Source organism: Polypterus senegalus, chromosome 15 (assembly GCF_016835505.1).
Source record: "Polypterus senegalus isolate Bchr_013 chromosome 15, ASM1683550v1, whole genome shotgun sequence".
In the NCBI taxonomy this organism is placed as follows: Eukaryota; Metazoa; Chordata; class Cladistia; order Polypteriformes; family Polypteridae; genus Polypterus; species Polypterus senegalus.
In genome coordinates this window covers 104,992,863-105,006,960 of record NC_053168.1, presented here as the reverse complement: position 1 = coordinate 105,006,960, position 14,098 = coordinate 104,992,863, and the positions used below count along the sequence as shown (strand labels likewise).

The 14,098-nt window shown below is 42.1% G+C and overlaps 1 protein-coding gene across 1 annotated transcript in view; it reads left to right on the top strand.

Moving 5' to 3' along the window:
• The window catches only part of LOC120515929 (nitric oxide synthase, endothelial-like), a 76,430-nt gene that overhangs the window by 50,899 nt on the left and 11,433 nt on the right, over positions 1 to 14,098 (top strand). The window contains exons 17-23 of the mRNA XM_039737305.1: positions 964 to 1,099; positions 1,471 to 1,549; positions 1,651 to 1,835; positions 4,361 to 4,527; positions 4,685 to 4,895; positions 7,636 to 7,723; positions 7,864 to 7,985. Coding sequence (XP_039593239.1) covers positions 964 to 1,099; positions 1,471 to 1,549; positions 1,651 to 1,835; positions 4,361 to 4,527; positions 4,685 to 4,895; positions 7,636 to 7,723; positions 7,864 to 7,985 — 988 coding nt within the window. The remainder of the gene's footprint in view (positions 1 to 963; positions 1,100 to 1,470; positions 1,550 to 1,650; positions 1,836 to 4,360; positions 4,528 to 4,684; positions 4,896 to 7,635; positions 7,724 to 7,863; positions 7,986 to 14,098) is intronic.

Genomic DNA, 14,098 nt, shown 5'->3' with positions numbered 1-14,098 from the left:
TCACACTTCTGGAGGAAGGTACCATTTTTTTTTTACCTTCCACAATGTCCCTATCCCTGCACTGGGGCATTGGGATCCAAACTCGGACCACAGAGTAGGCACCCCCTGCTGGCCTCACCAACACCTCTTCCAGCAGCAACCAAGGCTTTTCCTAGCTAGCCTTTCATACAAGTACTGGCTTCATTCGACTGACTTGTTCTGAAATGTATGTGTTGTGGCTCCCAATATCTGTTACACTCTTCTCAATTTTCTTTCAATTACAGTGAATGTCCTCCAAACTCCGGGCCCCTCCATAAGTGGATTTTTGTTGTTTCCCTCTAACTCTGGCCCTTTGGAGTGCATTGGTATTTTCAGTGATCCTATTTAAATCATCACTTTGTGGGGAGCCTGTCCTGTGGATGAAATCCTACCTGAAAGGTCTGTAAGTGGCTAGTCTGCCAGGCCGCTGTACTGATCACTCCAGGTTACTGACCTAACTCAGTGACTAAGCACTCAGTCTGCTGGCTGCTAAAAGAATTTTAAAATGAAGAATTTCAGATGTTGACCTTTGAGCCACCAAACTGAATTTAATCTTTAATGTTGCCTTCTAACTGGTATGAGCTTAGCCATTTAGTATACTGAGATGTGCTCCCATTCATCTACAGTATATGTCTGTCTTAATGTCCTTAAATATCTCATCTAATTGTTACTACATTAAATGTACTAAACAGATCTGGGAGACCGTACTCAGTGATACTAACTTGCCTTTCATTATTTTTTCGCCTTTTACACAACCCATTTTAATTTAGATGCTCTGTCTTTTGACTTTCAATTTTAACAACAATTGCTGCTTTACCCAAACTGCAATTAATTTCCTGAGGGTAGTTTACTGATGTCTGAGGTGCAGACATAAAAAATCAGGAGATCTCTGCAGGTTTGCACTTGTCCACTCTTACTAACTGCATCTTATTCTTCCTTCAACAGGCAGCCTGCCAAACGTTTTGCGTTGAACAAGAATCTAGCCTTGGACTGGATACCTGCGTCTTTGCAAAGAGCATGCAGTGGCAGCCTGAGAAATGCAGGAGGGTGACTGCTAAGAAACCCATGGACTTGGTTTCAGGTTTGCAAGTCCTAGACGTTCCCTTTTAAGATTTGATTTTATTCTTCCACTAATTTTTGTGAAAGGATGCAATTCATCAATTCAGTGTTTGGGAATTTTGAAAGTCAGATTACAGATTGGGGAATTTCGGAATATTAATGGTAGGTCAACACATCTTAAGAAAGTAATGGTCAGATTTTATCCTTGAGAAAACAGCCGTTGGTGATGAGGTTTTCATAGGCAAAGTACTCCACTATGAGTGACCACTAACTGGAATCAGTGTGCCACTGAGCTCCATATAGTGCTAAAATTTTGAAATATTCTGGTCAGAAATGACTGAATACCATGATGTCTAAATTACCTGAATTACCTGTTAATTTTTGCATTTGTAGCACTTTCAAAGATCCACAAGAAGAAGGTTCTTCTCAGTTGGGTCATCTCTAGGCAGAATCTGCAGAGTGAGAGCTCCTGGTACTTACACATTCTTTTAATTCCTAATTTTGTGCTGTTTTGAGCAAGTCAGATACCAAAGAACACTTTCTCTGTACGTCTTTTCTGCTCTCTTCATGTAGCCGTGAAACTATCTTACTGCGCCTGGACACCAGAGACCAGGAGAAGCTCCAATACGTTCCTGGAGATCACCTTGGGATCTTCCCCACTAACCGGCAAGAACTAGTCGATGCTGTGCTTGCCCGTGTTATAGACCCTCCACCTATCAATGAGAACATTGTCCTTGAGACCTTGGAGGAAAATAATGGTAAGTCAGGGGACTACCTGTTAGTATGTATGTAATAAAATCTATCTATTAGCGATATTCATAAACACACGTGTATCTCTCTTGGGTGACACTCAGATGATAGGATCCCATATGGGGCATGAATTCGAACTTATGTTGTAATCACTGGATTTCCATGGCTCAACTCAGAGGAACTGGGGACTTAGGGATCTCTGCAGTATGTCAAAGCATTTAGCAGAGAGGAGAATTCCAGGGGCCTCATGTATAAACGGTGCGTACGCACAGAAATGTTGTGTAAGATCTTTTCCACGTTCAAATCGCGATGTATAAAACCTACACTTGGCATAAAGCAATGCACTTTTCCACGGTACCTCATACCTTGTCGTACGCAAGTTGCTCTGCTCAGTTTTGCAGACTGGCGGCACCCAGCGTCAAGCAGTACTACTGTTCCTGTGTGGTTACACCTTATTTTCCTGATGCGGCTTCATAAATACACTGAAACTAACCGCATATTGTTTATTAGTGTAATGCATCTGATTGTAATTAACTTGTAACAATATAATGGTCCAGGGAATAGTCATAGTATTCCAAATACCATAACTGCTTTATCATTGTTACTCTCACTGCACCTTCTTCTTCTTCTTCTTTCAGCTGCTCCCGTTAGGAGTTGCCACAGCGGATCATTTTTTTGCATATTACTCTAACTGCACGACTCGGAGTATTTATATCACTGTATCTGAGTGGGGAATCACAGCAGCAGCTGATCGGAAAGAGAATTATCGGTATACAGCTTCAAGCACACACTGCCTCAGCCACGGCAAAACGTTTCAAAGCCTTTCCTGTACGGACCTCGTGGTTCAGAAACAGTTTCATCCCAAAGAACTTTAAACGCACTTAATCAATTGCTCCTTGTAGAACTGTTTGTACTTATAAGTACAATCACCCCACTGTAAACTTGCACTACAGTTATAATATCGCACAAGCTGAGCCACTTTATAAAGCGCGTATTTACATATGATGACGATATAATTTTTAAGATGAAATGCAGCAAAATATGTTGATTATATTATACAGATAAAACTTTAACTTCATTTAAATAATCTATATTCTTCACTGGGACTGTCGTGAAGGATGGAATAATTAAACATGAACTACGAAGATATTTCAATGTTCCTTAAACGTTTTGAAGAATCTGCGCTCTAAGCTTAAAGATGGCTTAACGTCTATTACAGAGCTGATTGTGTGTTACTTGGAGAAAGAAAAGCAAGGATTGCAGGGGTGGCTATGCCAATATATATTGAATATAAAACAGAAAGAGAAAATAACAACACAGCTAAAAACACAGCAACAGATTTCGGCAAAAGTTAAATGCTTGTGGCATGAGCACGAGGCGGCTATGCAGTGTCCGCAACGGACGTGGCCATCCACCGTGCATAAGATACCATATTGACATTGGTGGGCGAAGGAGCCACCGATTCTTCCTCTGCCTAGGGCCACCACAAGCCTAGAGCCGACCCTGAGTACTGCTGCAATAAATGATTTCATCGAAGGTCGCACATAATCACTGCGCGTGACGCCTATGTTTAATAACGTGCTTTAACTCCTATCATCATGAAAATGATATCATGTATACATCTCAGTATTTTAGTTATTCATAGAGCTGTAATATCACGAATGTAATGGATTCTGTGTCCAGTCGGAGGAAGAGAGCCAGTTTAAGAAGCAAGTAGTGATTCACACACATAGATCACATACGAGTAGAAGATCACATACAAAACAAAGCATTTAATGTGCTACTTTAATTACGATGTGATTTGATAAACTCGTTAATTAAACGATTTTAAGATGAAGTTTATGATGTTCTACTTTAATGACAAAATAAAGTGCATGATTAAAGTGGAAATTTCGAGATTGAAGTTGACATTTCGTGCTTTTTCCCCACCGTGTGGCTTTTTTCTCTGTACCCTAATAAGCTTTCATATGACACTCAGACAGTGGGCTTACAACTCGGCTTTTCACGGCGACTTTGATATGTGACTTCTTTTTTATTTCCGGCACTGTGCAATTTTGTGAACGTGAGCTTTCAAGTTTCTCCAACACGCTATGTCACTCGATCAACTTCCTTTTGTTGATTATACCACGGTTTATTTGAACAAATAGTATGTTTTTCCTTTGCCTCCACTTGGTATTCGCTGAAATTCTTATATTTTCCCCCGTGCTTTTCCCATTGTCTTTTCACAGAAAGCTGCGCTTAAGGGTAATTTATATTGATTTGCATATTCAAAGAGGCATAATTCTGGGAGTCGGGGCGTTATATAAAGCGTTACTTTTCACGCTGATCGGGATTTATCTAGCGGAAGAACGTGGAAGTTGGAGTACGCACAGATTCCTGCATCTGGATTTTTCTGTGCGTAAGCACATTTCGGCTTTTGTGCTTACACCATGTTATAGTGCGAATTCTACGCACGGCGTTATACATGAGGCCCCAGGTCAGTTAGGAAAGGCTGGACAGTCCTTATTAACGCACTTGCTTCTTTTCTCTTCAGGTGTCAGCTCATGGGCGCGCACTGACCGCCTGCCTCCCTGCACCCTGCGGCAGGCACTGTCTCATTTTCTTGATCTTACATCGACTCCTAGCCCCCAGTTTCTTTCCAGTCTTTTACTGTTGGCTACCTCCAGCCAAGACAAGAAAAGGCTTAGTGTTCTCACCCAGGTAGGTGTGATCTGAGAGTTGGGGTGTAGAAATTGTGCCTGGACATTTTGTGAGCAGATCTGGGTCTCAGATAAGATAAGGTACATTTAAGATGGAAAGTCTTCATTTTACACACCTGGAATGTACAAGGACTCTGACACTATTCTCTAATGTGCAGGCTGGCCGTGAGTATGATCACTGGAAATGGAACAATGCACCCACCCTTGAGGAAGTACTGCAGGAGTTTCCATCCGTTATGCTGCCCACCTCCCTGCTCCTCAGTCAGCTTCCTCTTCTGAAGCCTCGCTACTATTCTATTAGCTCTTCTAGTGCTGCCCACCCTGGGGAGGTCCATATCACTGTGGCTGTTGTGCAGTACCGGAGCAGAGGTGAGAGTCATCCTCCTGTCTGTCCATGCACGGGTTTGCCAGTTAACCTGTGTGTTTTGTGCTGTATTAAGCCTTTCTATTGGTGTCTGTCTTGTTCTGTCTGCCCATCTGAATTTATTTCCATTAGTGTACTGGTCTGTACTGGTCCTACTTTGGCAGGGGCTTGTCTTGGTGCTTCCCTTCTCGTCTATGTGTCATTGTCTCTTCCCACCAGTCCATGTGTGTCTGTCATTTTGTCCTCTCTGCTTTCTTGCTTGTGAATTTTTATTTGCAATATCTACAGTATCTCCTTTCCTCTTTCTTTATCCCAGGCCTCTTGTTTTCTTACATCTCTTCATTTGTAAGTCTGCCCTACTGTTTGCTAGTGGGGTACCAGGCCATGGACCTGTTCTAATTCTCTTTAGGCTACACTCAAGAAGCCATGTTTTTGAGCACACAAAGAAGTCATGTTTTTTGTCATGATGATTATGTGTTGAGCTTTCTTTCAGTTTCTGTCACTCTCACTTTGGTTTATGATTACTTCATGTTTTGTGGTTTGCTTTGTCCTTGTACTGCTTATTTGTCTCACCTGTCCTAATTTTCCTGTTCCATGAGTCGATCTACAATTAACTACTCTTATGGTGCCTTTTATCTCCTTTGTTGTCCTGTTAAGCAACTGGAAGGCAAATACAAAGGAACATAGTCTAAAATGACAGGTTGTCACTGTTAGTTCCATAGCACTGTAACAGGACAGATAAGATATTGTGAACGCTGGCCCCGACACAGACAGACGGACATCATAATTTCACCACACACCGTTTATTTACACTAATATTTACAAGTCTCTACCGTGCAATTACCCCCAGTGCCTCCAGCACCGATCCCCCAAAGTCCAAGCCACACAGTCCTTTTCTGGCCGCCTCCTGTCCTCTCGCCAGCTTCATCTTCCTTCCTCCCGACTCTCGCCCCGACTGCTGGAAGGCGGCCCCTTTTATGGGAACCCGGATGGGCTCCAGCTGCTTCCCGGCACTCCTCCGCAGACACGCCCATGCGTGGCGGAAGTGCCGGCTGCGCACCCGGAAGCCGTCCGGGTGTCCCCTGTCGTGTTCCCCCCCCTCAGGGACCCCCTCGTGGTTTAGTGGAGGTACAGGCCCTCCTCCGGTCCTCCTGGGCGTTCTGGCCGGGCTCCTGCCTCTGCCGGATGTGGCAGATGATGGTCTGGAAGTGGGGCGCCGCCTGGCGGTGGACATGGGCCCCTACAGGGCTGGGCTTCCATGCCCCCTACCCGAGGCCACCAGCGTAACCAGGACGGACGCCCCCTCGCGGTCTGGAGGAGGTACAAGCCCTCCTCTGGTCCTCCTCCACAATATGTAACTGCTTTAATCCACTTAGTTCATGACTAGTGCTTAATCAAAACAAAACTTTTGACCTTGGTAGTGATACCAGCTTGTAACGGCCGACCCCTTTATCTAGACTGGTAACTACACTACCAAGACTCTTTATTGCCTTGGCTAACCTGAGGATTCTCAAGCAAATAACAAGCCATACTCCTTAGAAACAGTCCTTTTTTCCCTCAAATGACGAAATAACAGGAACTACAAGTCATCAATGTAAAATCAAGGGCAGATATATTGACAGTGGATAAATATACACACACACACACAAGGACAGACAAATACTCAATACTATATATGTGCACACAATTCACCACCAGCCCAAAGACAACATTGAATTATTATATATATATATTATTTATACGAACACACAAATAAACAATAATAATATTTACAAAAACCCTCCCTTGCCCCAAAACAATAAATTAATAAACTAAGAAACACAAACACAGAATAATGATAAATGTCACTTGAAATGTATGTGGTAAATGAGTCCGGCGATAATTAAATATTGGTTGAAGTGATATTTTGCTTCTTCCCGAAATACAAAACAACCTCACTGTGTAAGTCCTTGGCAATGGCTGATAGTAATCCAGACCCTGGGGTTTCTCTGCACTGGTTGTCGTGATGAGGATCCGGATACTGGAAAAGCAAGCAGTGGAATTGCACAATGAACAGAAGTGATGAGTTGGAAAATGAATGTATAAAACGGCTCCTTTCTCTCTCTTTCTCTCTCCTCACCCCTCTCTTCTTTTCCGCTCCTCTCATTTAATACTGAATGTCCCAGATGTCATTGGATGATTCCATCCATCCATTATCCAACCCGCAATATCCTAACTACAGGGTTACGGGGGTCTGCTGGAGCCAATCCCAGCCAACACAGGGCGCAAGGCAGGAAACAAATCCCGGGTAGGGCGCCAGCCCACTGCAGGTCATCGAATGATTAAATAGGAAATTCCCATCTCAGGGTTGCGGTCTCCCTTCATCGTCTTTCCCCGTTTGACTTGCAGGGACAACATTTACGTACACACACATACATGATAGTATGTGAAAACAAAATGCAACTCAGCACAGACACAAAAAAAACCCTGTTATTATGTAGCCCCGCATACAAGCTCTCACCTTGGTACTGATGCCAAAATGACACTGCAGCAAATAATGGATAACTTTGACACTAACTGCTATACTCCCTCTCTGTCTGACCATCATGTGTCCTTTTTTATCCATAATATAACATTCCTATTAAAGAGGATGATGGCTTATCTGCCTTATTGGTTGCAGCCAAATCATTGTCAAACATCCTACAGTAACTTGGACAGCTAGTGCAGGAGAATTAGAGGTTTAACTTGTGTGTTTCTCTGTAACAGATGGTAAGGGGCCTCTGCACCAAGGGGTCTGCTCCACATGGCTAAACCATACCAAACCAGGAGACATGGTGCCCTGCTTCATTCGAGGGTAAGAGTAATAGTGCCCTTGGGTTTAGGTGATATACCGACAAAGTCAAACCTAATGTCACAGTATGAACTCTCCGTTTGACTATGAGGTTAGCTTCCCATTCATTTCTTGCTCTTTTGTTATTAATTGCTTTTCTGTAGAACTCCTACATTCCACCTCCCTGATGATGACTCAGTGCCTTGTATTTTGGTTGGGCCCGGAACAGGAATTGCTCCCTTCAGGGGTTTCTGGCAACAGCGTCAGTATGAGATAGAGCAACAAGGTTGGTATGCTTTCTTCTAATTGTCCATGCCTCATTGTGACACATCAAAACATAGTCATCACTGCTACCCTAGCCTGAAACACTGTTTTTAACATTACATTATTAAGGTTTTCATTGTGCAAAATAAAGCAATCCTTGAACATATTATGACCCTATAAACCTATTAAGATAGGGTTCATTGATTTAAGTGTCCATTAGTTCACTTAACTGTCCTGGTAAATTGTAGACTTAAAGTCTATTGCCTAAAGGATTCTTGAAGGTTCATTGACTTGATGACCTTCGACTTTCATGTTGCTAAGAAACAATAAGTTGAGGTCTATTAACTGTGGTGTCCTTTAAGACTGATTGAATCAAAGTCTGTTAACTTAAGTCTTCTGTTCTTTTCACTGACTTGAGGGCTATTGACTGTAGTGTTATGTTAAGACCCAAGGACCATTGGTTTGTATGTAAGGCCCATTAATTTAATCATCTGTAAACAATGATTTGGTCCAAGTCTGGTAAGTGTTATATCCCATTACACTCATTGACTTGAGCTCCATTGAACGAAGATTTTTGACCTGTAGTCCCTTGACTTGCATGTTATTTGGCACAGTAGATTAATGTTCAATGAGCTGCTTAAATAAGAAGATCCCCTGAAGCCATGGAGCTTGCATTCTTTTGACAAAGATGTATTTTGAAATTCCTGAGCTAAGTTCTTTTGTTAGCTGAGCTCCAGGGTGAAACTACTTAATCTACTCTTCTCCTAGGGTCATAGAGATACATTAAATGTCTACAGGAAAAGCTTATTCATATGTGTAAATAATTATCTTCTTCTTCTTTTCTGGCCGGTCCTGTTAAAGGTCTCCACTGTGGATCATCTTTTTCCAGATCATCCTGTCCTCTGCATCTTGCTCCATTACACCCACCACCTTCATGCCTTCTCTCACACCAACCATAAATCTTCTCTTAAGGCCTTCCTCTTTTCCTCTTACCTGGCAGCTCTAATTATCCATAAACTGAACCTTAAGGTTTAATTTGGGGTTTGGGAACCTTTGGATTCAAACAGTTTTGCCCTTGTATCTTGGCACTTGGTGCAGTAGATTTAGGTGTTCCCTCTATCAAGCATGTTCCTGTAAAACCTGCTTCTCAAACTCTGTTATTATTTTTGAGTCATCTTTTTCTTGCCTTGTTTTAAATTTGCCATCTTTGAAGGTGACACTCTCAATTTACTTTTTAAGCCTTTACTCCTTTTTCTGTGTCTCACTCTTGCATTTTCTCTTCCATCGTGTCACTAAGCCAAACTGACCAATCACACCAAAGCCAAACTGATCAGAGAGACTGGACAAACAGAACTTAGTATATATATATATATATATATATATATATATATATATATATATATATATATATATATATATATTGTGGAGGAATGACGGCTTCCCATGCCAGTCCGCACCCCAGGCCCCAGGAGGAGCTCTCCCGACAGCAGGATTGTGCCCCGAGGTCCAGCAGGGCCTTATGGACTTTGTAGTGTTTATACACAGCCCTGCTGGATATCTTGGGGGCCACCAGGAGTTGCTGTGGGGGGGCTTATAGGCTGTGTGATGCCGTATGACCCGGGACTACGTCACGGTCACGTGACGGGAAGAAATGTCGTGCTCCCGGGTTGAAGTAAAGGACTGATTGCCCTGACCCGGAAGGAATTAGGAACTATGGACTGATGGGACAGAAATACCTCCGGGTTAGGGGCTATAAAAGGACTGTGGCTCAGTCCAGACACTGAGCTGTGCTGGGTGGGAGAGGAGCAAAGTGTCTGGGCGAGGAGGAGAGTTTATTAGTAGTGGTTATTGTGTTAGTTTATTGTATGAGTAGTGTGGAGGGTGCTTGGTGCACATTTGTGTTAAAGGAAAATAAAAGGTCTTGGACTTTTACCTGGTGTTTGGAGTCATCCCTGAGGGTTCAAGGGAGCACTAGCGCCCCCTACTGCCACAATATATATGTATATATATATATATATATAAGTATTAGTCACACACCTGCGAGTAGCAGGCTGCTAAAGGGTCCAAGTAATTGTAATAAAACATCTGACCAGGTGGTGGCGGAGTGCGCTGACTGTCTTTCTCAGTTCCCCACAAACCTTTCCCAGGAAATCCTGCAAGGTTACGGTGCCTCAGAAGAAATCACTTCTTGAGCCAGTCCCTTTGCTGACATCACTTCCGGTCCAGACAACATCACTTCTGATTTCGCGCTGGAATATATAAAGTCAATACCTGAATATATAAAGTTAGCGTCAGAATTTATTAAGTCAACATCGGAGTATATAAACTCATTCCTGAATATATAAAGTCAAAGTCAAAATAAATTGATTGAAACATTTTTAGTAAAGTAAAAAAACTGAAATAAGTTAACAAAAACGTATTCAGAAAAATAAATTAAAAAAACACTGTTCGGTTAATGTTTTGAAAATGATGCATGTGCCCTGCCCAGGATTGGTTCCTGCCTTGCGCCCAGTGTTGGCTGGGATTGGCTCCAGCAGACCCCCGTGACCCTGTGGTCGAATTCAACTTGTTGGGAAATGGATGGATATTCCAGCGCTGAGTTTATAAATTCCGACGCTGACTTTATATATTCAAGTTTTGACTTTAAATATTCCAGCGCTGACTTTATAAATTCCGACGCTGACTTTATATATTCAAGTTTTGACTTTAAATATTCCAACGCTGACTTTATATACTCAGGTTTTGACTTTATATATTCAAGTGCTTACTTTATATATTCCGACACTGACTTTATATATTTAAGTTTTGACTTTATATATTCGGGATATGACTTTATATATTCAAGTTTTGACTTTATATATTCAGAAAATCAATGTATTTGCCTGTTTGGCACCCATACTATACTATATATATATATATATATATATATATATATATATATATATTTATATTGTGAACGATAAGGGGGCACTCTCGCTCCCTTGAACCCCTGTCCACGACTCCAGACACCAGGTAAAAGTCCTCAAGTTGACTTTATTTTTCTCCCACAGTGCACAAAGCACACTCTTCTCCACAATACTCATATAATTACAGTACTACACAATAATGAACAATAAATCAATCCTCCAGCTCCCAGACGCGTTGCCACCCTTCCACCCAGCTCAGCTCATTGTCTGTGAGTTCCCAAAGTCCTTTTATACTCCCTGACCCGGAAGTGTTCTCAAACCCCAGTCCATGTGATCCTCAATCACTTCCGGGTCAGGTAAAAAGTTCTTTTCTTCAACCTGGAAGTCCGTCGCTCTTCCTGTGACGAACCTCCGGGTCACAGGGCACGAAGAAGCCCTCGGTCCTCCCTGCAGCTCCCTCCTGTGGCCCCACGGCATCCAGCAGGGCTTTGCATAAAAACTCCAATGTCCATTATGCCCTGCTGGTCTTCTGGGGACCTCCACGCTGCAAGGAGGGCTCCACCTGGCGGCTTGGGGGTATTGGCCGGGATAAATGGCCGGCCATCCATTACAATATATATATACACACATACATATATACATACATATCTACATATATATACACACACATATACATACATATATATATATATATACATATATCTATCTATCTATCTATCTATCTATCTATCTATCTATCTATCTATCTATCTATCTATCTATCTATCTATCTATCTATCTATCTATATATCCTTTGGGGGTCGAGCAGCTGTTGCTAGGGGTGCCAGAATCTAGCGAGGAAGAAAAATTAAAAACATTATTTGTACAAAATCTTAATTTATTTATCCATTCCTAAATAATTAAATAGGCAGGCTATTTCGTATCAGTGCAATACGCTGCTTGTTAAAACGGATGACTCCTAATCTTATGTGCACTTAGTGCTGCATGGGTATTATGAACTATCGTATCTGTTCAAGTTCTATTTAAATTATAAATAAAAGTAATTGTTATTTAGTCAACAGAAATATGTTTAGTAGGAATGTAAGTTAAATTTAGTCATAATTGCATAAATTTTTCTTCACCATAGAAATTTAAAGACTAAATTCAACTTCCATTCCTACGAAAGATATTTCTGGCGACTAAATAGAACCTACTTATATCCAAATTCCAGCTATTGAGCTGTCGCCTGCCTGCCTGAATAAGTCACCATCGCTTCTGTCTTACTTTTTTACCGTTCATTTAATCATTGCTAGTCGCGAAAAAATTATAAAATGGAAGGACGATTATGACGATTGATGATCTGCACCATTGAATTTATGAGTGCACCAAGCACTCTACACTCATAAATTCAATAATCACAACAATAATATTCTCTCCTCCTCGCCCAGACACTTCCCCCTCCTACCTCCCAGCTCAGCTCAGTGTCTGGACTAGCCCATAGTCCATTTATAGCCCCTGACCCAGAGGTGTTCCTGCCCAATCAGTCCACAGTTCCTTATTCCTTCCGGGTCAGGGTAAACAGTCCTTTCTTCAACCCAGGAGCACATCATTTCTTCCTGTCACGTGACCGTGACGCACTCCTGGGTCATAGGGCACATAACAGCCTACGAGCCCCCCTACAGCGACGCCTGGTGGCCCCCAAGGTATCCAGCAGGGCTGTGTATAAACACTACATAGTCCATGATGCTCTGCTGGAACTCGGGGTATGATCATGCTGTCGGGAGAGCTATATATATATATATTAGCAGTTGGAGATCCACAAAGGGAGAAAATGAATCACGTATCATAAAGTAGTTTTTATTCCTGAGCCTTCAACCTCTACCAGGGGTCTTCATCAGAGGATAATGCTTAGACTTACAAGAATCAAAGGCAATATATAGCAATATCTTACAGGGGGAGGAGGGGGGGTGGCTAGGTCCGTGTTGGGGGGTGAGGTTGTTGGGAGTAAAGTCTTGTTTATTAAGAATAAGTTTTTCTTAAGTTTGTATATGCTGGATTTATGTCCAAGTGTCTGTTGATGGCGTTCTCATTTGATAACCAGGATTCAGCCAGCTCTCTAGCACTTTTATTATTGGCTTTAAATTTTACTTGTACATCGTCCCAATTAAATGTATGTCCTGTTGATTTAGTATGCTTATAGATCAATGACAGTGCGTCCTTTCTTCTGACGGCGTTGCGGTGTTCCTGTATACGTGTTGCGATTCTTTTTGAAGTTTGTCCTATGTATACCGCTGAGCACGAACTGCATGGAATGCTGTATACTGCGTTTAGTGTTTCTGCTGTCGATTTCTTGTTTTTGGCATTAAAGAGGACCGTGCGCAGATTGTTCATGGGTTTGTGTGCTATTCTGACACCTGACTTGGCCAAGATGCGTGCAGCACCTTCAGACACATTGTGGTGATAAGGGAGTGGGTGCCAGGTTGGGTGGGGGTTATGATTCGAGTCAATTGTTTGTTGAGTTTTTTGGCGTCTTCTGTGTAGGCTTCGATTAAAGAATGTTTTCTAGTATCCGTTTGAAGTGAAAAGGTGAAAGAGATAGCGTCTCTCTTTCATTTTTGTTTCCTTCGTATTACAATGGGTGTGGACTCTTTTGAATAGAGTTTTAACACAGCTCAGTTTATGAGATATTGGGTGGTTGCTGGCGAAGTGTAATATCTTGTCTGCATAGCATTCTTTACGGTAAACACTAGTAGTCAGGGTGGCGTCATTACTTCTTTCAATGTAGATGTCCAGGAAGCTGATGTGTCAGTTAATTTCTTTCTCCATTGTGAATTGGATTGCCGGGAATATTGAGTTGATGTGCTTGTAGAATTCATTCAGCTGATCATTTTTTATTATGACGAATGTGTCGTCCACATAGCGTATCCAAATTTTGGGTGTGAACTGAGATAGAGCCATGTTTTCAAATCAAACACACGGACCTAGCCACCCCCCCCACTCCCTCCCCCTGTAAGGTATTGCTATATATTGATTCTTGTAAGTCTAAGCATTATCCTCTGATGAAGACCCCTGGTAGGGGTTGAAAGCTCAGGAATAAAAACTACTTTATGATACGTGATTCATTTTCTCCCTTTGTGGATCTCCAACTGCTAATATGCAAACCGTATCACAGACCTTCTCTTCCATATACAGTATATATTACTCTGTCGTACGGATTATCCGTGCGCTTCAATTCCATCAAAACCTCACT